Source organism: Ziziphus jujuba, chromosome 10 (assembly GCF_031755915.1).
Source record: "Ziziphus jujuba cultivar Dongzao chromosome 10, ASM3175591v1".
NCBI classification, from domain to species: domain Eukaryota; kingdom Viridiplantae; phylum Streptophyta; class Magnoliopsida; order Rosales; family Rhamnaceae; genus Ziziphus; species Ziziphus jujuba.
The window spans coordinates 3,547,618-3,573,234 of record NC_083388.1 but is presented as its reverse complement, the minus strand read 5'-3'; the positions used below and the strand labels follow the sequence as shown (position 1 = coordinate 3,573,234).

The window sequence follows — 25,617 nt, the reverse complement described above, 5'->3', positions numbered from 1 at the left end:
CAAGCCCTTGGTCACTCACAGCTACTCCACTTTCAGATCATAAAAGGGCTTCAGAAAAACCGCCTCTTTGGTTTTTTATTTTTTCTAATGTTCTAAAAATTTTCCATTTTCGAATCGCAAATCGTTTTTCACCGACCGAAGCAATGAACGGCGAAAGCCGAAAGCGGGACCGCAGAGACTTTCGAGGCTCCAAGAAGCAGAAGAACCTAATTCGCACAGCTGAGGAGGAGCTCGAGGTCAAGCTAGGGTTTGATCTCTTCTCCGAAGGGGATAAGAGGCTCGGATGGTTGCTTACTTTTGCTTCCGTGAGTTGATTTTATTAAATCAATTTTAGCTTCATTAGTTTGTTCCATTTTTCATCTCAATTCACATGGTTTTTGTGTCAATTCAGTGGTGCGTTAGCTGCTGCTTATGTTTTTCTGTCTGTTTGGTTAATAAGAAAGTGGAGGAAAAATAAGGAAATTGCAGTTTGAGTATCTGATGGTTTTTGGAAGTGTTGTTCTTGTGGCAAGTGGATGTGAAAAAAAAAAGAAAAAAGAGAAAAATAAAAAAAGAAATGATAAAGCTAAATGTTTTCCATTTGCACTCTGTTTTTTTGGGTATATATGTTTTATAAGTAATCATATGGAAACGAATTGGCATACAAATATGTTAGTTTTGTGGAAGTGATGGTGCCTCATTGTAATTTTGCAGTCATCTTTGGAAGACCAAGACTCCCACAAAGTCTATAGCTGCGTTGATTTGTATTTTGTTTCACAGGTAGATGCTTAAAGCAACAATACTATAATTTAACAGTGTTACTTTTTTTTTTTCTCCCCTTGGTGGCTAATTGCTTTGCAAATGTTTGAGTATTTTCTGCTTTTGATGTCAGGATGGTTCCACTTTCAAATCGAAATACAAATTCCGGCCATATTTCTATGCATCCACGAAGGTATCTATGTTTCTATCTATCTTATAATTTTTGCGTTTTTCTACACTGTTAAGTTTAATGCGTAATTTCCATGATGTGAAGATGTTTTGAGGCTTACCAATAATTTGTATTCATAGGACCAAATGGAAATGGATGTTGAAGCATATTTGAGACGACGTTATGAAAGTCAAATAGCTAACGTTGAAATAGTGGAGAAAGAAGACCTTGATCTTGTAAGCAGTTTGTTGTTCAATGGTTCTTAGATCATTGTGTTAATTCTTTTACTGACCTTCTATTTTAGTAAGCAAAACAGTTATACTCAATGAAACTTTAAACTTTGTTTTCTGCCTTTTTCACGTTGAACAACTGTTTTCAGATATTAGAAAATGGATTTTGTGTGAATGGAGTCTTAGTTAACACTAACTGATACAGGACTAGGGAAAGCAAAAGAGAAGATGAGGATGGTATGGAGAAGGTATATGTGAGAGAGTGAATGAGAGATAAAACTAGGGACGAGAAAATGCAAAGTTTGCAGTTTTATTTGATAATTAGTCTTCTAATTAGGTTGAAATTTCTTACATAGTAGACAGAAACCAAATACAAATTTAATAACCCCCAACAGAAATTAAACCTTGATAAAACCCCCCCCTAACTAATGCATAATTATGAAATACTTTGCTGATGATCTGCATTGATTTCTTTCTTTCAATTAATGCATTCTAACATCTTATATGCTCTTTTGCAGAAAAACCATTTATCTGGTTTGCGCAAGTCCTATTTAAAACTATCATTTGATACTGTCCAACAATTAATGGATGTCAAGAGTGACCTATTGCATGTTGTTGAAAGAAACCAGGCAAAATCTGATGCTGCAGAAGCCTATGAGTCAATACTATTGGGTAAAAGGTCAGGTTTATTCTCTTGATTCTGGTACTATTTGAATGGTGGAGCTCCTTTCTTTTGGCATGTAAAATTTGTGTAGTTAGTTCTCTTGGTGAACAGCCATCAATTTTTCTTTCTGCAGTACTTGTGTTGGTATGATAGTGGCCTTTGCTATTTATTTGATATGTATGCCTTTCCCCTTTTATTTTTGGTGTTTGATGCAGAGAACAAAAACCTCAAGATTTTCTAGATTGTATAGTTGATCTTCGTGAGTATGATGTGCCCTACCATGTTCGATTTGCTATCGACAATGGTACATTTCTAGTTCATGTTCTTGTTTTGGGGATTGCATTATTTTTCTACTTTCTGAAGTTCAAATAAAGTTGCTTATCTCCTATGGAATTTCTACTCAGATGTACGTTGTGGCCAATGGTATGATGTCAGTGTATCAAGTACTGGCGTTATGCTTGAGAGGAGGACAGATCTTCTGCAACGTGCTGAAGTTCACGTTTGTGCATTTGATATTGAGACCACAAAGCTTCCGCTGAAATTTCCTGATGCTGAATATGATTTAATTATGATGATTTCTTACATGATTGATGGGCAAGGTTACTTGATTATTAACAGAGAGGTAATTATGACCCCTTGGTGTCTTTCATGTGGTGTGCATGTGTTTCTCTTAATTTTAATGGATCTGCCTGTATTTTAGATATATATACTGATATTTAACATTCCTTTGTCGCAAGGCTTATTAATACTCATTTTGTAACTTTATAAGCTTCATTTTGCAACTGCATTCTAGGCACCCTTTGCCCCATTCCCTCCCTCCCCCGGGCTTCCCCTTGTTTTCTTTTATGTGTATGGGCATCAAATTTGAGTTCCTCTTCTTAGGAATCAAATTTGCACATCCTTGAAATTCTTCTTTCTCTTTATGCTTAATTTGACTAATTTTAAGTATTGAGGCTTTAATCCTTCATGAACTTCTCTAGCTTTGGTGTTTATTTCCAGTGTGTTGGTGAGGATATAGAGGATTTGGAATACACTCCAAAACCTGAATATGAAGGATATTTCATGGTGACAAATGTGAACAATGAGGTAATAAATATTCTCTTACACAAACTTGCACACATATTGTTTGCATATATTAATCAATCGGTTTGATGCTTAAGGGGATTTACAATGTTTTCCACGTTAGGAAATAATTCTTGATTTTGCAGTTAGAGCTTCTTAGAAAGTGGTTTGACCACATGCGGGAGGTGAAGCCTGGTATATATGTTACATACAATGGTGATTTTTTTGACTGGCCTTTCCTGGAAAGAAGAGCTACCCATCATGGATTGAAACTGATTGATGTATGTGCTTCCCTCTGTTAATAGCTTTTATAAACCACGTTATGATCTCTAACTTTTTCATGTTTTGACTTTTGATTACTGATAAGACCATAATATTAATAATATAGTCTTGTACTGCATATTCTATAGATGCATGATAATCCTTGCATATATTATAATTACTCTTTGGTTAAGAGTTGTCTATGGTTTGTCTTGTGGCCAAGTCTTTTAAATTATCCAGTTAGCAAAGAATATGAATAGGTATAGTAATCAATATATGTTTGACGAGTTTCTACTTTGCATGACAGACTGTTGAATGTGGAACTCTCTGCAGAATGTTTACTTCAATGGCATTTTAACTGCGTCTTATACACACGAAGTTACCTTGATCTTATTTATCTTTCTCCTTTGGAATTCACTTTGAGAATTAAAGTATTTAGATACACTGCATTTTCCATTTCCCCACACCTCCCCCCCCCAATTTAAATCTATCTTTGAACATCAACACTAGCCTGAGTGAGAATCTTGAGTAATGTCTCAATAAGCATTTAGCTTACAATATATATGCTTATCACATGTTTGACAAATATTGTGAAACAAAACATATTATGACTTTGAAATTATTGTTCTGTTAAGAGTTGCTCCATGTAAATCTTGTTCTGGAATTGTATTATGTCGAAGATATTTTCATATCAGTTATTGGTTTAAAGCACATGCTATATGTTATTATTATTATTATTATTATTATTATTTTCTGTTTTGTTTTTCTTTATGACCTTTCAGGAGGTTGGATTTCAATGTAACAAGAATCAAGGGGAGTGTCGTGCTAAATTTGCTTGTCATCTTGATTGCTTTGCGTGGGTGAAACGAGATAGTTATCTCCCTCAAGGGAGCCAAGGCCTCAAGGTTCAAGTTTTGAATTCAAATTTATCTTTGGCCTTTATTATTTCAGCTTGAGTTTTTAGTAGTTCTTATATTTTTACTTCTATACTCTTCGTTTTTTGTTTGTATTTCATTATAGGTTAGGGCTATATTTTAAGATATTGCCGTGTTACTTCTTTCATAAAAAAGTTAAAAACTTTAGTTGCTAGGTGCTTTGATAGGTGCTTTTCTTTTTTGTTATTATTATTATTATTATTTTTTTTTTAAATACTGTTGTTTTTAGTCATACTGTTTATACTTTTATTTGGGTCCACAGTTAAGTTAAAAGTAACCTATGGCGTGTACTTATTCTAAAAGTTTCAGGATTTTTCATTTATCTAAGTTGTTGGCCATAGCTTTTTACTAAGCAATTGTTGTTACTTAAAGAGGTCCTGAATACTGTAATTCTGAATGTTAGGGGTAGCTGCTTTTATGGTTAATCTTAAAGAAACTGTATAAAATTTCATGTGCCCTTTCTATTATTCGTAGTTATCAGCTGGTAAGCGCTATGCACTTATTTAGCTTGGCCTTTTTTCAGGCTGTTACGAAGGCAAAGTTGGGCTATGATCCTTTGGAAGTGAATCCTGAAGATATGGTTCGTTTTGCCAAGGAAAAACCTCAGGTATAATTAAGTGAAATCGCACTCTTTATTTACAGAATTGTGTTGGCATGCTGTCATTCTAGAGGGTGTGGTTCATGGAAGTAAGAAACTTATGATTTTTCTTCATGGGGGGAGTGAGGAAGGAAAAGGATGTATACTGGAAATGTTTTTGAACCCAGAAATAATGATGGTAGATTTGGCAATTTGGGTCATGACACGGCGACACAACTCGAAAACGATACGGAATAAATGGGTTTGGTTTTAATATAAATGGGTTCGGGTCATAATCGGGTCAACCCATTTAACACGAATATTAATCGTGTCATTTTCGGGTTGACCTGTTTAACTCGAAATTGACCCGTTACGACCTATTTATTAAACGTGTCAGTTTCAACCCGACACGATTATACACCTATTACAACCCATTTAAATTTAATTTTAAATTAATATTTTAATACTGATATAATATTTAATAACTAAAAAATATTATAAATTAAAAATTTTATAAAAATAATTTTCTATTACTAATTTTTTAAAAATAAAAAATACATCTTTAATAAAATAAAAACATAAAAATAAAAAAAAATTTTTTTTTCGGGTTAATAGGTTAATTTTCGGGTTAACGGATTAATAGGTTAGTTTTCGGGTTAATAGTTCAATTTCAGGTTAACGGATTAATAGGTCAACACGACCTGTTAAAATAATCGTGTTAAACGGGTCGTGTTGTGTCGTGTTGATCTGTTTATAAGCAGGTCCGGTTAGTGTTTTAGGTACCTGACACGATTAGTAAATGGGTCGTGTTCGGGTTAAGTATTTTTGACACGATTATTAAACGGGTTGACACGAACACGTTGACAGGAACACGACCCACGAACACGAATTGCCAGGTATAAATGATGGTATGGCTTAGGACATCATAAATTTTGAAATGTTTTCCTTTTGGATGAATGGATATGGAGATTCCCTTGGGACATATTTTAATAATGATCATTTGTGGATAGCATGAGAATAATCTCTAAAGTGTTTTTTTCTTTTTTTTTTGGTAGGAAATAATCTCCGAAGTTATTTTTACTTTTTTAATAAGGAATCACACCTCATCTTAACATTGTTGCATTTTTGCAAGATTAATGGGGAATCTATTAATTGCTTGTTTTTGGAGTGTGAAATGGTGTATGAAGTAATAGGTTGTACTTAGTGGAAATAGGTTAGGTTGTACCTCTGTCACTATCCAATATTTATATTTTAGTAAAATGTTTTTAAAGGAAAACAAGGGAAAAAAGTTCTACAGAGATGTATTGTAGTGGCATTGTTTTGGGTGTTCCTGAATGGAAAGCACGGTGGAATTTTTGAAGAGAGGAAGTTGGTACTTTTTTGGAAGACTTTATTATACTTTTTCTGTTGACTACATTGTCCACCTTATTTCGGTGACCTTTTATTTATTTATTTATTTTTATGCATTAACTTTGAGGAAACGTTCTAATATTGTTTCTCTCTTCGTTAAATAATATGTTACAGATGATGGCCTCCTATTCTGTTTCTGATGCTGTTTCAACTTACTACCTGTATATGACCTATGTTCATCCCTTCATTTTTTCTCTTGCAACTATTATTCCAATGTCACCAGATGAGGTTTTGCGCAAGGGTAGTGGAACCCTTTGCGAAATGCTTCTGATGGTCCAGGTGGGCAAGCTCTGGCTTCTTGCATACTGAAGCTTTGTAGTACTTCCTTGAAGTGTTTTATTCCATACATCTTTAACCAAAAAATAGATAAATATATACAGTAATTCTCTCATTTAGGAATCCTGGGCAAAATTTTGTCCAGGACAACACGTATCCTTTTAAGGATATGTGGGCATTTACATTTGAACGTGTATCCTAAAAAGCATACATGTTGTCCTGGACAAAAATTCATCCAGGATTCCTGAAACTATATATATATATATATATATATATAAAAGAGAAGGAAAAAGAAAGATCCACATATGAGACTATTAGATTTCTCCCAGATTCAAGATTAACCTTGCATTTATTCCAGGCTTACAAGGCAAATGTTATCTGTCCTAACAAGCACCAATCTGAGCCTGAAAAGTTTTATGGCAATCACCTTCTTGAAAGTGAGACCTATATAGGTGGTCATGTGGAATGCCTTGAATGCGGTGTTTTTAGATCTGATCTCCCTGCTAGTTTTAAGCTTGACCCATCTGGCTATGAGGTATGTTGCCTTCTTTTCCATGTCCAGAAATTAGTTACTGTTCCAGTTTGATTGGTTGGTCCACCATTATCTTTAAAATTCCAGCATTAGGGTTTGGCTTGAGATTGCTTCTTTACTATATGTCGTGCATCTTTATATATCCAGACTGAAAGAAATTTTTTTTTTTTTTTTTTTTTTTTTCTTCTGTTACTTTAATACTCAAAAGGTTCCTTTCAAGATCTATGAAATCAGTTCTTTTTTGTGACTTGGTTTAACTGAAACTGTAACATTCATTACAAATGTCAAATGATCCTTTATTTATTCCAATTCCTTTATGTAGAGAACACGGTGGTAGTCCTTAGTGAAGTATGATTTGGTTAACTAATAAATTTGACTTACATTTGTGCATGTTTATGTATGTGTGTGTATAGTAGTTTTCAGAGACCCAGTATCTGGTGATTGCTAGGAGTCCATTTTACTTAGAAATTGGTATACCTTGAACCTAATTTAAGAGAATTAAAGGCCATCCTTTTTTTTTTTTTCCCAAGTTGATGATTGACCTTTTGCTTTCTTGTCTTGCCTTGTTAATACGTTATATTATTTAAATACATAACATCTATGTAGGAAATCTACTTTTAGTTTAAAATATTGCATTGTAATATTTCAGATTTCGAGTAATACTTATTGTTTAAGCTTCAAGAATAAATTTTGATTTGACATTTGAATACTTTGGTTCCAGCAACTGATTAATAACCTTGATCGAGATCTACAATATTCCATAACAGTAGAGGGTAAGATGGAGTTGGAATCAGTGTCCAATTATGATGAAGTGAAGAATGCTATTCTGGAAAAGGTGCTGATTATTACTTTTTGTCTACTGTTAGATCAGTGCATGAACTCAAGTCTAAATATGTTTTACGTATTTTGGTTATAGGATGGACAATCTGCATACTTCATTTCTGCTTTTCATCAGTATATTAAACTTCCTAATGCTTATGCAAAATGTTGATTTCTTCATTTTAATATTACAAAGTATTATTATTATTATTATTATTATTTTTAATGACAAGCAATAATATATTTGTAAGGAGTTCAAAGTATTCAAGATGATGAGAAATCCTAAAAAATGGAAGAAATAAACATAACCTATTATACAATCAAGCAGTGTAATCCCAAAAGTTTGAGAACCAAAGAGGTAAATGATTATCCTATAATTGCCCAAGCTGATGCCAAAAACTTGATATGATTCCTTAAGAAACTTAGATCTTGAGATATCCTTTTCATCCAAATAACCTAGAAAGGAACAAAAATAACATGTTCCACAACATTTTCTCCCTTTTCCAACCTCCGAATCCTTTAACAGAACAATTAAATAATGTTAACAGTTTAAAAGGAATACCCAACAAATCTTTGCTTCAGTTAACATCTTTTACTAGCTACAAGCAATCTTCCAAAGGAGAAACAAATAATTTATATTTTCTTCACGGTTTCTGCACGTCATCCACCAATATAGAGAAATGCACATATGAAGTCTCCATTTTTGCGATACATCTTTTCATGGACAACCAACCAAGCAAATACCTCAACTCTTATCAATTAATTATTCACCACCAAGTTAAAATCTTCACAATTAAAGATATTCTTCAACATTTCTGTTGGTAATGAATTTGTTTCCTCATTGTAGCTTGTGAGGTTACGAGATGAGCCCATACGTGAAGAATGCCCCCTCATTTATCACCTGGACGTGGCTGCTATGTATCCAAACATTATTTTAACAAACAGACTTCAGGTATGCTTGTTTGGTAAATTGCTTTCAGAAACTGTGAATGACAAGAAGGGTCTAATTAATTCAATGTATCTTTCTATTTTACATTTACATTTTGGTTTTCTGTAGCATGTTTACAACATAAGTTTTGGCATTAAACATGAGCATGATGCGTCTAGAGGTGTTATTATTATAATTATTTTTTTGGGCATGAACCTAAACCCAAAAGATAAATGTTAGCAAGTTGGAACTAATAAGGAAACCAGACAAATAAGAACATTCTTAGTTATGGGAAAGCATTCTGGTGGTTTAAGAAATCTTAATTAAAACAAAATATACTATCCTATTATCAATAAAGCCCTAAATAATGATAAACTTGGAAGTGGTTATAAAGCACCAAATCACTAATATACTATCCTATTATCTATCACATAGTTAATATGCTATAACCATTCATTTATCTTATGCATGAACATATTTAGATTGATATTTTTGCAGTTGTTTGTTTTTCCCCTTGCATGACTTTGCTATCAATTTCTTTATATTAAATGTTGTTTATCAAAAGAATTAAAAAACGTTAAGAAAAAGCAATAAATATTCTGCACTCATTCTTGTCTGTTTCCAGCCACCATCAATAGTTACAGATGAGGTTTGCACTGCTTGTGATTTCAATCGGCCAGGCAAAACCTGTCTTCGGAAGCTTGAATGGGTTTGGCGTGGAGAAATGTTCATGGCAAAGAAAAGGTCTTATATTTTAGTTTATTTGTTTCTAACTGAATATTATAATTTATATGCATCTCTTTGTCTTCCCCACCCCCATTTCCTCCAACCCCCAACTAAAAAAAAAAAAAAAAAAAAAAAAAGTGAAAAATCTTCCTAGGCATTTCTTTGGTTATGACAACAACAAACTATTTTTGATTGTGTTTGACCATCAATTTTAACAACTCCAGTGACTACTATCACTTGAAGAAGCAAATTGAGTCTGAATTTGTTTCTTCAAAATCATTTCTTGACCTACCTAAGATGGAGCAACAAACAAGACTCAAAGATCGTTTGAAAAAATACTGTCAAAAGGTATATTTTTCACTATCTATTTTAAAGTATTTTGCTTCAGTGATGGCTGCAATTGATTTTAGCTTAATCCCATAGGCATATAAACGTGTACTGGAGAAGCCAGTCACGGAAGTTCGGGAAGCTGGAATTTGCATGAGGGAAAACTCATTCTATGTTGACACTGTTCGGAGGTGAGCAATTTGGCTTATTTTTCAACTGCCTAGTTATTTCTTTAGTAAGAAAGAGCACTCATTTATCAACTAAGTAATTTTGAATTGTGACTAGGATTTTTTTTTTTCTTTTGGGGTTAGATTTGGTGTTGAATAATATTGTATTAATATCTCCTTGTTCTCCCTCTCACTCTCCCCATGTTTTGGGTTTACATGCTCATACTAAGTTGTATTATTATATAATCTTCTTCAAGCTTCCGGGATAGAAGATATGAATACAAAGGTCTTAATAAGGTCTGGAAGGGGAGGTTGTCTGAAGCCAAAGCTAGCGGAAATTCAATAAAAATCCAGGAAGCACAAGTATGAAAATCTTTCCTAAGCTTGTTGAACATTTATGATGGTCTTATGAATAATATAAGACTAGTGGAACTGACTTTTGGATGCCAATTGGTGGCAGCACAGTATTTGTCTTCATTTGTTTCCTCTAATTTTTGTGAACCGAACTGTGCTACTTGCTACCTAAAAATTGGTTAAAAAAAAAAGTTGGTGACCCTATGTATTATTTCAGATGTAATATTATTATTAATTTTTTTACTATTATGGCCCACGTTGTGCATTATTATTAATGGATTAACTTATTGATATTTGCAGGATATGGTAGTGCTTTATGATTCACTACAACTTGCTCATAAGTGTATTCTCAATTCCTTTTATGGATATGTCATGCGCAAGTGAGTTTTAACAAATTCTTTTTCCTTTGGATATCTTAAAATATGAGATCTGTTGTTAATGTAGTTCTCATATACTGACACTTCTCTACTAGATTAATGTATTCCCTTTGCTTTGGATATCTCAAAATATAAGATCTGTCGTTAATGTGCTTTCATATACTGATACTTCTCTAATATTATAAAAGCCTTCTGACATAATTTGGAAAGCATGTGTACCAATTAAGCTCAAAGTGTTTGTTTGGCTTCTTGTGCATGACAAGCTAAATACACTTGATGTGTTACAATAGAGAAAAACTTTAGCCTCTTGGTCACCATCTTGATATACGATGTAGAGAAAGAACATTGAATCTGTGAAATTCCTGTGAAGTGGCTGCTAGATTATGGTCTTGGTTACTGGAGGAAGCTAGGTTTTTTTTGGGAAATCCCCCCACTCTCATTTGGACTTACTAATTAGTAAATTTAAGGGAAAGTTCTTTGAAATTATGCTGTCATGGCTTTCTTTTGGTAATTATGGTTGGAAACAAATGGTGGTATTTTTGAATATAACCGAGTTTAGGGATTTATCAAGTAATGATTTCCCAATTTCTTTAACCTTGTTGAATTGGAAGGATGTGATGTAGTTAGTCTTTTAGTTTCTCTGGGATTTCTTATCCTCTTTAATTATCTATAATGTGTTACAAAATTATTTAGGGTAAAAAATACAGTTGTCTTTAAATGTTGCTTTTATGTGTTTCTCAAGGGGTGCGAGATGGTACTCGATGGAAATGGCTGGGGTGGTTACGTACACTGGAGCAAAAATTATTCAGAATGCTCGCTTACTGGTTGAAAGGATTGGAAAACCACTTGAGTTAGATACAGATGGTATTTGGTGTGCACTTCCTGGATCTTTCCCAGAGAACTTTACTTTCAAGACAATGTATGAATTTGTTCTAAACTATTCAAATGGTTATTTGTATGCATAATCACAACGGGTGGTCAAATACTTCTTTGTATACCCACTTAATATAGCTATACAACATGAATCTAAGGTCTTCGTCTCTCATGAAGATATCATTATATCTAATATGCTGACTTTCATATGGGGTAATTATGTTTCAGAGACTTGAAAAAGAAGCTGACTATTTCCTATCCATGTGTCATGCTTAATGTTGATGTGGCAAGAAACAATACAAATGATCAATACCAGGTGAAATTGAACATTCCATGTTTTTCATTTCTTGATGTGTTGTGAGCCAATTTGCTGAAATGCTTAGCATGATGAAACGTGACTTGCTTATGCAGCTAATTTTTCTTTGCACTTACCTCTATTTTTACCAGACTCTCTCAGATCCTATAAGGAAGACGTATACAACTCATAGTGAATGCTCAATTGAGTTTGAAGTGGATGGACCATACAAGGTAAGATAGAATACTGTATAATAATGGAACTTTTAATATTGCTTTTATCTAATTGATACTAAATATGCTTTCATGCAGGCAATGATTCTTCCTGCTTCTAAGGAAGAAGGAGTCTTGCTTAAGAAGAGATATGCTGTTTTTAATCATGATGGAACCCTTGCTGAACTTAAGGGTTTCGAGATCAAGCGTAGAGGCGAGCTGAAGCTCATAAAAGTTTTCCAGGTATTTCTTTTGCTTTTGATAGTTTCACCCTGCATTAATGTTCGTTTAGTAGCTAATTAGCTTAAACAGTAGTCTCTTGGTGTTGTAATGAACATCTTTTATAAAGTCCTGCCTTCACCCTTGATTTTTTGTGTGTAGTGGATGGAGGGTATTAGTACTCCGTACAATGCAGTCGATTATTGCTATTATACCCTCTCTCTCTACTGGACCATTATTTTATCTTTTTCACGTTTAAAAACACTTTGAATTTTTCCTTCAATTTTTTTTCCCTTTCTTTTCATTCTGTGTAAATTCCTTGCAGGCTGAACTTTTTGACAAATTTCTCCATGGGAAAACTATAGAGGAATGCTATTCAGTCGTTGCTTCTGTCGCCAACCGATGGCTTGATCTTCTTGATGTACGTAAAGTTACATATTTATTTCAAGTGTAATGGTTGCTTTTTAATGGTAAACATAATCTTTATTAAATTAGATGTGCAAGTGGATGAGAAATCCTCTAAAAAGCACAGCACAATTTGTCATGAATGTGTTTTCTTAATCTTCTATTCAATCACTGAGGAATTCTGTTTTTCCTTTTCTCTTAGAATCAAGGAAGGGATATTGCTGACAGTGAGTTGCTCGATTACATATCAGAATCAAGCACCATGAGCAAGTCTTTGGCAGACTATGGGGAGCAAAAGTCCTGTGCAGTGACAACTGCAAGACGTCTTGCTGATTTTCTTGGTGATACAATGGTCAAAGACAAAGGACTGCGTTGCCAGTTTATAGTTGCATGTGAACCGAAGGTAATTTGCACCCGCTTCAGCAATGCATGCATTTGTTCAGTCCTTTCTATTTGTAGTCCCAAAGAATTACGTTTGAGTCTACAATGTAGAAGCCTTTTTGGGATTGTTGTATGGTGAAAGAGAAAGAACAGTTGTTAGTAGTTTCAAAAGTATGAAAACATCATCAATGAAAAGAAGCTTTGTGGACATTACATGTATTTATCAACCCTTTTCTCTCATGTTGCTTTTGCAATTTAACTTCTATGAAACATATTCATGCACCTTAGACTTGCTTGTGAATAGTGGCCTTCAATTGAACCTTTGTTTCTTTATGCCATATTTGTTGCGATAAAACTCAAAAGGTTAGTTCGTCAGACTTAGGGTTTAGCAGGATTTGCATATTAGACCATACTGACAATCAGAGCTCTCATACTATAATAAGGTTATCAGTCTCAAAAGCTTAAGGTAATTGGAAATGGGCCCTATTATATATACGAGAATAAAACAAACACACATTCTTAAATTTTTGGACTTTTAAGTTTAATTATATTTGAAGTTTGTGGATTCTTTCTCATTTGGATAACTGTTGTTCTTTGTAATTTCTATGTGTTATCTCATATAATGATATAAAATTGACATCCTTATATTTGTTCTGTCAAACATAAAAGTTTTTCTATTGTTAACTTGAGTAGGGAACACCTGTGAGCGAGCGTGCTGTTCCTGTTGCAATTTTTGAAACAGATGCTGGTAAATCTCTTCTATTGATTTATTTAATTGCAAATTTTATTTTACTTTATTTTATTTTTTTATTATCATTATTATTATTGTCTATATGCTAAAGTGGGCATGTGTTTGAACCTTTTAGAAATTATGAAGTTCTATGTACGGAAGTGGTGCAAGATCTCATCAGATGTTGGCATTCGGTCCATTATTGATTGGTCCTATTACAAGCAACGACTTAGTTCAGCAATTCAGAAAATTATAACAATTCCAGCTGCAATGCAAAAGGTTCTGTTGCTTTTGAATTGTTATTAGTTGAAGTTCCTTTGTTAAGAAACATGTTACACTCGATGCATATGCATCCTTTTTCTACTGAAAATTTGTTAATTTCTTGTACTTGCATATCATCTGTCTACCGAGAATTTTTTCCAATTCTACATTCATATTCATCTTCAGGCTACTTAAAATATGTTAAACCTCTTCAGATTGCAAATCCGGTCCCTAGAGTGGCTCATCCTGATTGGTTGCATAAGAAGGTTCGTGAGAAGGAGGACAAATTTCGCCAACAAAAATTAGCTGATATGATCAGTTCTTTGAAGAGGAATGATTTGTTGAAAAGGAATAGTGATACGGTTGGAGGTAATAATGTGATGGATGAAGAGATTGTTAGAGATTTTGAAGACTTTCAAAATAGTAAGAATTCTGCAAATGGACCACGACCAATTTTACGGTGCTTTGAAGTCAATAAGAAGAAAAATTCTGTCAGGACAATTGAGAGAGTAATTTCACCACTAGAACAAACTGATGATGGTGAAAAGGTGAATAATGCTGTCTCTTCTGATAGTGTGGACAGAAATGTGGATTATCAGGGATGGCTTGAAATAAAGAAGAGAAAGTGGAAAAATAATCTGGACAAGAGGAAGAGGCAGAGGTACTTTTTAACCTACAAACGAACTCATTGAGCTCTTTCTTTTACCATATGCAAAAATGTGTTACATGAATTTCCACATATTTAGTAAATACGTATCAATTCCATTTTCTTTTAAGAAAACCTTCTCTTGAATTATATTTTTGCTGCAATATTGTCCTTTATGCACACATTTTTTTTTTCTTTTTATAAAAAATTTCAGATAAATTTTCCCATTTCCATATAAATACACAATCATTTGAATTACAATTGATCTTTTATATGTTTCTTTTTATTCAATTTACATGTGGTAATGTAAAAAACGTGTACGGGAGGGGTGACATGGCAACAACAACATAATTTAACGGGATGGCTAAACCATAATTTTTTAATATACAACGGCATATTTGAAAACCTCACAAAACAAGGGATGCTAATATAGTTTTCTCTAATATTTTTTACTTATTCTATCATGCCAATTGAAAGTATTTGAACTGGATAATATTATTGCATAACCATTGCAAGAGAGGCTGACACTGCTTGCTTATATACATTTTAGTAGTGATGAGACTTTGATGTAGAATTTTTGTATAATTTACTTGTTTTAAGTTATTGATAAAAAAAATGTTATTGATTCTCCTAAAATCTTAAGTTATTCCGTTGCTGGCTTATATGTGCACAGGTTTTCTATAATCATAATTTACCAAGGAAAATGGATTTTTGGTTTATTTTTTTTGACAGATTGGGCAATACGACTTCTCTGCATCATTCTAAGGGTATTTCTAAGTTGCTCAGTGATGCAACAAATCATAAAGAAGCCCAGGGCAGAACAGGTGTTAATTCATATTTTAGGGGGCATGAAGCAGCCCTAACATGCTGCCACTGGCAGGTAATGCTTTCATCTAATTTGAAAATTTTGGCTGGAATTATTGTTCTGTCACTGATTAATCTCATTTTCTATGTTAAGATAATACAATTTGTTCCAACTTCTCAAAGTGGCCAATTTTTTGCTTGGGTTGTTGTGGAAGGAATCATGCTTAAGATTCCTTTAACTGTTCCTCGAGTATTTTACCTCAATTCTAAAGCTCCATTAGAAGAAAAATTTCCAGGAAAGTCTGCCAACAAGATACTCCCTCACGGAAGGCAGGCTTATAATCTATATGAGGTACTTCTGGTGTTACTTCTCTGGAATAATTGTGATTCCATTTCCTTGTTTTCTTGTGTGGAAGGGTTTTATATATATATATATATATATATATTTTTTTTGTATGGGTTTGATAGGCCATAATTGATGAAGGTCAGTTTAGAGCAGAAAGCAAAAGCCTTACAGCTCTTCTTGCAGATCCAGAAGTTGAGGTCAGTATAACTGTACTGTATAAGAAAAGTAAGGGGGGGGGGGGGGGGGGGGGGGAAATTGCATCCATGGTACTTATGCATGGCTTGTGCAGGTTTTATTTATCGGTGATCATTTATTTTGCATATACTCCAAGTTTCCTAGTTTCCTATGTTCTTTTTCATGGTGATTAAGCTATATCATCGCTTTATTCAATCATTGCCAGTTATGTTTATTTACCAAATAGAATAGAAACTTTATTAATGAATTCTCTATACAATCTGTAATATTCTTCTATGCTCTTTCCTTCCAGTGACATATATAAATGACCTATTTTCTTTGGTCTTACCTTTGGAAAGGATTTTGTTTGATCTGTTTCTTTACTTTGACCAGGGGATATATGAAACAAAGGTGCCATTGGAGTTTAATGCAATTGTTCAAATTGGGTGTGTCTGTAAGGTGGAAAAAACTGCTAAGAAGCGAAGTATCCAAGATAGCTGGGGTCTGAAAGAATTGCAGATGAAGACTACTACAGAGTGCTCTTATCTGGAGCAATCTTCTTTCTTTTACTTGTATCATAGGTAATTTGTAGTGCTAGGATGATAAGACTATTGCTTTGTTACTTTCAACTAATAATTCAATGTTAGACTTTGTCTTGGAAATGTCTTTGTTCTTTCCTGCTTTACGCCTTTCTTGAGATCTTGGTCATTTGCTTTTTCCTTTTTCCCTTTGTTTCCGCTATTCATCAGTGTTTTAGATACATATAATCTCGTATGGTAGGGCAGGTTTAATTTGTTGAAACATTCAAACACCATATTTATATGGAGATTAAAAATGACCTTCTTTGCTGTATCCTATCATTGCTTTAGCAAATCATTTTCTTAGCACAGTAATCTAGTCTATTATGTCTGTGTCAAAATAGCAATAATCTATTTATCAGTAATGCTTTTGGGAAAAAGATTGGGTAAGGAATTTCAGGTATTCAACTTTGATCTAAAGCATATTATTTTGCAATTTTATGGGTTACCATGGGCAAATCAGAAAACTGATTATTTAGGTGACTACAATGCTTTGTATTTTGTTGGTCAAACAATGAAAAGTAAATTTTTAGATGAAGTCATTTCAAGTTGTGCAATCCTAATTTCCTGTTTTCTCCTATTAAGTGGAAGAATAATGGAATAAGGAAACTGAAATAATATATATTTTTTCCTATCAATTATGCACAATTTTTTCTCTCAGTCAATTTATGTTTGTAGTTTTTCAGTGCCTGCTTGCTTTTGTTTGAATTTTGCTATAGAAAGCGCCCGTCTATAGGCATGTAAATTTTTAGGCGTAAGCATTATGGAGTGGGAAGGCGCTTTCTATAGCATTACTGGTTTTTGTTTATCTGGTTAGCTTAAATTGACTGGTTCCATCATTACATCTCTTAGAAGGACTTAGTATTTCTTAACCAGAAAGGTTTGATATCATATTTTAATGGGTTAACAATACTTGTGGACATTAATGTGACATGATAATTACAAATTGATTTGAAATAGAAAGAAATGATGTGAAAATTAATTAACTTGGCAAAAGAAATCTCACATGTAGTAATGCTTGATTGAAAATGAAAACTCTTTCAAAGGAATTCTTCAGTTAGAACATTTTAGATAGAGACTTGTATTGAGCTTCTCTGTAAACTCGAGAACCCACTAGTTAAGCCTACTTTGTCCTTTGCTATGGAAATATGTGGATGTAGTGCTTTTATCCATTTCTTTATGGTTCTCAGTACTGGACTCTCCCTCCCCCCTAAGTTTAATAGTTCATATCTGACTATGTTTCCTAAAGTTGCACGTTAAAGCGATTGGTTTCCATTGTTTTTACTTATATATTCCTTTTTTTGGTTTATGGAAATGATGGCTTGCTTTATAAATTTCCTTCTAACTACATCAGTAATTTATTAACCTTGATGTCTTTATCTTGTTGATAAGAAACAACTTATTTATAAAAAAATATTCTGTCTGCTTTTTGGAATGCATTTTCAGAAAATAACTATTCTAAACTACATTATCTTTTTAATCATGATAGCATAGAAATTCTAACATTTTTATATTAATAATTTCAGTATATCTGAAGGGCGTGCTATATTCATCGTGTATTTCCCTGCATCACGAACAATAGCTGTTGTGGTGGTGAATCCTTATCAAAATAAAGATTTGTCTCTGTCTTTTCTTGAAAGACAATTCCATGAAGCTTGCCAAGTATTATCGATTGAGCCCCCTCCTCGAAATGAAATAATTTTCAGGGTGAGTTTGTGCATTTTTTAGTGTAAGGCTTTTCTGTTTCGTGAATTTGTGGATTTGTTAATGTAAAGCTTTTCTGTTCTCTTCATTATTATTATTATTGTTTTTGTTATTGTTAGAAGTTTTCCCCCTTTCCCTACTACAATGGTCTATCTTTTGTTCGTTTCAGGTGGACTATGTTGGGCTTGTCAAGGATGCTGAAATGATGGTGCAAAGAGCAATATACGAGCACAGGTTTTACTTCTTTGCTGATTTTCTTTGTGGTGATCTTGTTAAATGACTGAGTCTTTTTTTTATTTATTTTTCCATATTAGGACTTCAGGTTGAAGTTCTGTTTAAACCATTAATTATGTATAGTTTTAAAAATATGTTGACTTTAGGTAAATATTGAATAATTGTTAACTTGCCCTTGGGAAAGTCTACTGTTAAGTTTTTCTGAGACATCTTTACCTCTAGGCTATGTTATGTGGACCCTCCACTTTGTCGCACCATACCCATCTCTGGCACTTGGGGGCTGATAAGGGTATGGCTGTTGGACACTCGAAATATGTGAAAAAAACTTTGCAAAGCACACAGATCTGGCACTTTGGACATACCCATATCAGACACTGACACCCTGGTATGAGCAACATAGTCTCTAGGTAGATGATTCTGAACTAGTGATCTGTTGAATAATAATGTATATACAAGACACATACTGTTTGGAAGAAATAGGTGTAATTTCACCTACTCTTTACTGGTAGAGTTCAAGGATTTCCATTATAATTTTACTAATGTTCCATTTGATTGAAAGGTTACCTATTTCTTTGCACTCATATTCTGGTGATAAAACTAACATTTCTATTCAGATTCTCGGTTAACTTTTCCTTGCAATCTTGGTTATATGGCAGACATGAACATAATGGACCTACAATTGCTGTCATCGAATGCCCTGATATTCAAGTGATGAAGTCAGGAATAAAAGCTCTACATGATTTCCCATGTGTGAGCGTTCCTTCCAATGCTCGTGATTGTCACTATCAGGTAGTAAATTCTGAGCTAGGATATTTCCTTTCATTCATTTATGTCCTTGCAATTGTGACTCTTATCATGCATCTGGTCTAACGCATTTTTGCTGCGTTATACTCATGCTTTATACAGGCACTTGGTTGGCAGCAAAATGCTGCAAAAATTGGAATGCAACGTTGTGCGGCATCATCCCAGTGGTTGAAAGAGAGAATTTCTCTCTCAAGATATGCCCACGTAATGTTCTTATTTCTGAATGAGAATCTGTCTATTAATGTGCACTTTAAATCAAATATAAATCTCAAACTTATTGGGGCAGGTTCCACTGGGGAATTTTGAGCTAGACTGGCTTATATTTACTGCAGATGTTATATTTTCACGCGCATTACGTGATCAGCAACAGGTTTTTCTATGGACAATCTTATAATTCTGTTTTAAAATTTAAGATGGTTTTTATTTTATTTATTTATTTTTATTTATTTTTTTTAAGTTATTCCTTTCAGTTGCAGCCTTTTACATTTGTTAGAAAGTATGGTTTTGAAATGTTTAGAAGGTTTTCTAGGACCTTGTTACCAGTGATTCAGCTATTCTCTCCTTATTTCTTGAATATTTATTCTTAAAGGTGCTTTGGATATCGGATGATGGAATTCCAGACATTGGAGGCATTAATGAAGAAGAGACATGTTTTGCTGATGAGGTTTGTCCAAAACTGTTTAATAGATGAGGCATTGACTTCTGCTTGTTTGATCCTTTGCATTATTCAGTTTAGATAGTGTCCTAGTTGAGATTTCTCTCCATCTCCTTTCCCTTGCTATGTAAAGCAAATGAAATGAATTCCTGTGTTTAATATTTGGCTTTACATATATTTATATATATATATATATATATCAAACCAACACAGGACAGTTTTGCCATTCCCTTTACATTAGGCACGTTCAATAACCAAAAACAAGAACGGAGTTACATGTGCAAAACAATAAGTTAATAGAAAATTAATGATTTGAATACAAAATAGATAGATAGCATAAGATCTAATGCCATATAAGTTATCATTGATTCCAAAAAATTTAAGCTGATAGGAAATGTAGCCAAGTATTTATATCAAACCAAAACAAAGCACTTGGTAAAAGTTTTAATTTGTCTCTTAGTAAGCTAGTATATATAAGGCCAAAAAAAATGCTGGTATATATGTGCTTCCTTTGTATCTTTCTTAAGTGAACAGGTGGTTTTTTCTAACCAGGTGCATCAACCTATTCTTACGTACCCTGGAGCATATAGGAAAGTCACCGTGGAGCTAAAGGTTTGGAAAAAAAAATATCATCTCTTACTTTCCCATTTTTAATTTGTTTACTTCTTTATGATTGGACTAAGCATTTTATGATATGACAATGTGTCTAAATCAAGATTCATCATCTGGCCGTGGATGCTCTTCTCAAAAGTAACAAAGTCAATGAAATGGAAGGAGGGGCTTTGTTAGGATTTGAGTCAACTATGAATTCTGGTGCACAAGCTCCTAATGAAAAGGATGGTTTTGATGAGGCTACCTCATGTGCACCTGCTTTTCGTGTTCTAAAGCAGTTGATACAGAGGTGCCTTGCGGATGCAGTTGCATCTGGAAATGTATATGCTGATGCAATATTGCAACATTTGTATCGATGGCTTTGCAGGTTTCAGTGTCTCAACTTGTTTTAACTTAATAATTATGGCTTCCCAGTTTTCTATGTCTACATATTGTTTCCAGCTAGTTCACATTATGTTACTATAATTCTAGTTTTAAGTCATATGGTTACTAATTCTTCTTTCATATTGCAGCCCCCAGTCAAAACTTCATGACCCAGCCCTGCACCGCTTACTTCATAAGGTATTTGCTTCTCTGCTAGTTTCTTTATAACACTAGATAAAGTGCAAGTGAAGTTGGAATGCTTTCCAGATTTTTACCTTTTTATCAAACTATCTTCGTTCCTCTTGCAAATAGGGAGAAAACAGGCAAATAATATTGCATGAATGGGATTTCTTTATGTCATATGCTACATCCTTCCACAATATTGTTAAGTGGTCTTCTCATAGCTGGTTTTTTTGGAAACCATGGTTGTCCTTTTATGTAAGATTATTTGTCTAAAAGATGGGACTAATTGGTTTATGATTTTTCTTGAATCCTGTAGATCATGAAAAAGATTTTTGCACTTTTGTTAACCGAGTTTCGTAAATTGGGTGCCACTATCATATTCGCAAATTTCTCCAAGGTTATTATAGACACGGGAAAATTTGACCTGTCTGCAGCCAAAGCTTACTGTGATAGCTTGCTTAAAACTTTGCAAGCTAGGTAGGTCGATCTTACTTGAGGATTTTGCAGTCTTAGTTATCTTCCTTGTAATTCTGCTTTTGCTTTGCAGAGACCTGTTTGAGTGGATAGAGCTTGAACCTTTGCATTTCTGGCATTCCTTGCTTTTTATGGATCAGGTTTGGACACTCTGTTTATCCTCGTCACTGCACCCCTTCTGCCCATCCCTCCCTCAAAAAAAAAAAAAAAAAAAAAAAAAAAAAAAGTAAATGAATAAAAGAAAAATAAATGGTTTGAAAGTTAGTTCAATGTTCCTTAGATCCATCCAGTCAACAAAATAGTTAGGCTGTAGTTCGGTTTTGAGTATTCTACAAAAAATATTTTGTTACTCAAGTGCTCTTTCCTACAGATGCTCAAGTTTTTCTTACTTCTTCTTTCTCTTTTTACTTTTTCTATTTTTTATTTCTTTTTTGAAGAGTTTTTTTACAATAGTGATTGGAGAATGTTCTTCCCGCACTTTTGATATGTTTTGTAATCACGAATTAATATCAGCCACTAACTATTTCAGGAATTATTTGCCTTAATCTCCTCATGGTACTGCATGAATAAGTTTATATTGTTTTCTTCTGTGCCAAACATTTAAGCAAAACCGATCTTTTCTCTTCAGCAATAATTACTTAAATTGTACGATAAATAAACTCGGCTTTTTTACTGAAAACTTTGTTTGACAGAATAGGACCTGGAAAGAATTTTCAGAGTGGTGTTTAAGACTTCTGAATTTTCAAACCATTGCAGCAACTAAACTGTTCTATTTATGCTGTCTACCTTTTTATTCTATTTTATTTTATTTTTTGTAATGTGTTTAATACTGCAATAACAGTTGGTCACTTACTTTTTTGATTTTTTCTATGACAGTATAACTATGGTGGAATCCCAGCCAGAGCTGATGAAAGTATGCATACTGAATCTCAAGTGGATATCATATCCAGCTGGAATATTGCTGAATACTTGCCCAAGAAAATTCAGGTAAGGTACCAAGTAGAATACCAGCTTGTAACAATGGGCATGGTAAAGCAGTATATTAATTCAGGCAGTTAATCATGGAATCATAATAGATAGTATGGTTGGATGAAACTTCTGCCTGAATTCTGGTTAGTTCAATTGTCTACTTGGTGTTCTGCAGGATCATTTTGTTTTTATTGTCTCTCAGTTTCTGTATATTCCCTGGAATTATGCACAAAAGCAAGCTGCTATTAGAGCATCTGTGCAGGATGGCAACTCATGCACACCATCGATTACTGTTGCAGCTGGGGAGAGTTTTGAATCTCATTTGGCAGACTATCTCAAAGGACAGGTACAGGTTATAAAAATAGTTGCCCAAGGTTGTGTGATTTAATATTTCGTTCTTGTTTTTCTTAACCTATTTATCTCATTGTTGCTTGTGTTCTACAGATCAGTTCATACTTTACAGATAAGCTTCTGGGAATTGTTCGTGATACTGTTTTTCATATGAAGGAATTAAGTAGATCTGAAGTTGAACATAATGTACCTCTAGGATTGAGTCGACTTGATATTAGTGTCAACAAAGGTGATGCAGCCCTGGAGTTCATTAAGCATGTCTGTGCTGTTCTGGCCCTTGATCAAAATGTTCAACATGATGTTCTGGTAATATTTGTTTCTGTTTAGCTGTCATTATCTAAATTCTCTCATTTAGATAAATAGATTCTATAGTTAATTTAATATTACACTTGATACTCTTTAGTCATGCTTAAAGTATTTACACTAAGTATATTAATTTTTATTTTTATTTTTGCTAGTTGCATGAAATCCATGCAAAAAAGGAAAGTGGAAGAAAAAAAAAAAAAGGGGAATCATGCACCCTTGGTTAGTTTGGAACTGACAAGGATAAAAGCATGAAAGATGCATCAATTTAGTATTGCTTGTATATTTGACTTGATCAAATTGAAATCGGGCACTTTGCTTTCGTTACTCCCAATTGCCCTGATGCTCAAATTAGCTAAAATAGGCAGTGCTCACAACAGCTTTGCATAACTTTGTTCTGGTAACTGAAATAATCGTTTTATTCCTGTGCCCTGATTCTACAGGTGATGAGAAAGAATCTGTTAAAATATGTGCATGTAAAGGAGTTTGCTCCTGAAGCTGAGTTTCGTGATCTCTGCTCAACCTTCATCCTACCAAATGTCATTTGCAGGTATCAAAGTAAACAATAATTATCTCTTATGGAGAAAAAAAAAAAAAAAAAGTACTAGTTGCCTTTTTCTAATTTGCGACATGCATCCATATGCGATGGCATGTAATAGTTGCAAGAATTTGATGTTTTGAATAACATGGAGAGTTAATTGTTTGAGATGGTAAAATGAAGCCTTCTTATTGGAGTCACAAGAGGAAGCAAGAGAGTTAATTGTTTGATATGGTAAAATGAAGCCTTCTTATTGGAGTCACAAGAGGAAGCAAGAGAGTTAATTGTTTGATATGGTAAAATGAAGCCTTCTTATTGGAGTTACAAGAGGAAGCCATGTTTCTGTTTTTACACACCTGCATTGCATTGATGTCTTTGAGAGCAGAAATCCATGGTTTCTTTATTAAGATAATTGCAATGAAATATTCATGTTATACAGGACAAATGTACCTTGAGATGCTGTGAATGTTGTATCAAATCCGTGCTGCTGAAACAAAAATTAAAACTGAAGCATACAGTTGGAGAGTGTAGAATAAACAGATTAGATAGGCTGACTCTTCCTTAGTTCTTAGTTACTCCTTATGTGATAAAATAGGTTAACCTTCTAATAAAGTCATCTAATACATAGGAGTGGAGGTGGAACCCACCCACCCACATACAGAGACATACATAAATGAAGTTATAAACGCAATCCTCTGAAAAGAGAAGAAAACATCTAACTTAAGATGAATTGCAAAGCATCCTTGCTAATTGAAGCATACAAAGAGGTATTTCTTCACCTCTTCCACATACATTACATCATTGTATCCATGTTCAAACAATCTTTCCATTTCTTCAAAAAAGTTATAGGCTATATTCCATGTTCTACAATCCAAAAAGCCAAACCAGTGGAAGCCCATGAAAATCCAAGTTTTTGGTAGGTCATATAGCTCTTAGGAGTTGTATCATCTGTGAATGATAAAATTAACCGTTGGAAAGTATGTGCATTCTTAAGTTTAATTTCTTTCATGCAATTAATAGGATAAAAAGCTTCAAGGTATAGACTAAATGATCTTAACCATTTAATCTTTTGGCAGCTACTGCAATGACTGTAGAGATCTGGACTTGTGTCGTGATTCAGCTCTACTGGCTCAGGAGTGGCGCTGTGCTGTGCCACAATGTGGGCAACCATATGACCGTGAAGTCATGGAAAATGCTCTTCTTCAAATTGTACGCCAAAGAGAACGTCTGTACCAACTACAGGATTTGGTGTGCCTTAGGTGTAAGCAAGTGAAAGCTGCACATTTAGCAGAGCAATGTGCTTGTGCTGGCTCATATAGGTGCAAGGAAGATGTGAGCGAATTCCACAACAAGATGCGAATATTCTTGAACGTTGCCGTTCAACAGAAATTTCAACTTCTCCAGGAGTGTACATCATGGATTTTAGAAATTCGGTAGCTCTTTATCAATTTTTTAACGGGGCAACCAGATTAGTTTTCAAAGGTGCTTGGTAGTGCATCAACTATATTCAATCAAGTGATAGAAGCTATTGCAATTGTACGACTGCAAAATTCAAAACTGTGGAATCAATAAATGCCAAGGATTTAGCTCATCCATTTTATAATTGAGGCAACAACCAGTTGAGTACGTTTTATCGATATGTCATGTGACAGTACCGGGGATGGAATAGGGAAGGAGATAAGGGAAGGCATGGTTAATAGTATTTACTGATGTTACGGCAAGAGTATTGCTTTTTTTTTTTTTTTTTTTTTTTTGGTTTTTTTATGTCCAAAGATGTATATAAGTTTATACAATGTTTCGTTCAAAAAAATATATGTATTGTAGCACAAAAATGACCTATACCTTTAACACGATGTGCCTTGTAAAATATTATTAAGAATATATTAACATTTCAGACTAAACGTAGTTGGAATTATTATTAATAATCCCTAATGAAAGGCTTAATTGTCAA

The 25,617-nt window shown here is 33.8% G+C and overlaps 1 protein-coding gene across 2 annotated transcripts; it reads left to right on the top strand.

Annotated features, from left to right (window-relative positions):
- Positions 1 to 25,269, top strand: LOC107410533 (DNA polymerase epsilon catalytic subunit A). Of its 2 annotated transcripts, none has more exons than XM_025070728.3 (49): positions 1 to 305; positions 694 to 759; positions 872 to 931; positions 1,048 to 1,143; positions 1,656 to 1,816; positions 2,017 to 2,105; positions 2,206 to 2,423; positions 2,801 to 2,887; positions 3,010 to 3,144; positions 3,907 to 4,029; positions 4,583 to 4,666; positions 6,161 to 6,325; positions 6,681 to 6,857; positions 7,576 to 7,689; positions 8,521 to 8,625; positions 9,227 to 9,345; positions 9,552 to 9,675; positions 9,751 to 9,845; positions 10,079 to 10,184; positions 10,476 to 10,555; positions 11,295 to 11,471; positions 11,654 to 11,741; positions 11,873 to 11,953; positions 12,032 to 12,175; positions 12,477 to 12,572; positions 12,759 to 12,959; positions 13,631 to 13,685; positions 13,804 to 13,946; positions 14,144 to 14,589; positions 15,307 to 15,454; positions 15,533 to 15,730; positions 15,847 to 15,921; positions 16,292 to 16,479; positions 18,003 to 18,183; positions 18,350 to 18,414; positions 19,071 to 19,203; positions 19,321 to 19,422; positions 19,505 to 19,588; positions 19,808 to 19,882; positions 20,426 to 20,485; positions 20,590 to 20,852; positions 20,998 to 21,046; positions 21,348 to 21,508; positions 21,579 to 21,645; positions 22,382 to 22,492; positions 22,677 to 22,820; positions 22,919 to 23,131; positions 23,572 to 23,678; positions 24,743 to 25,269. In XM_025070728.3, the coding sequence occupies exons 1-49, from the start codon at positions 144 to 146 to the stop codon at positions 25,101 to 25,103; spliced, it is 6,582 nt and encodes a 2,193-aa protein (XP_024926496.3). In that variant the 5' UTR covers positions 1 to 143; the 3' UTR covers positions 25,104 to 25,269. The 2 variants fall into 2 exon arrangements, with proteins under 2 accessions (XP_024926496.3, XP_015873463.3); XM_016017977.4 differs by having other exon boundaries at positions 22,650 to 22,820.
- The last annotated feature ends 348 nt before the right edge of the window (positions 25,270 to 25,617 follow it).

Bases quoted from the DNA above. Each gene is read 5' to 3' on its own strand.
- LOC107410533 (XM_016017977.4), top strand. From the start codon at position 144: ATGAACGGCGAAAGCCGAAAGCGGGACCGCAGAGACTTTCGAGGCTCC. The intron at 2,888-3,009 runs GTAATAAATATT...TTGATTTTGCAG, and splicing joins TGACAAATGTGAACAATGAG to TTAGAGCTTCTTAGAAAGTG. The intron at 4,667-6,160 runs GTATAATTAAGT...AATATGTTACAG, and splicing joins TTGCCAAGGAAAAACCTCAG to ATGATGGCCTCCTATTCTGT.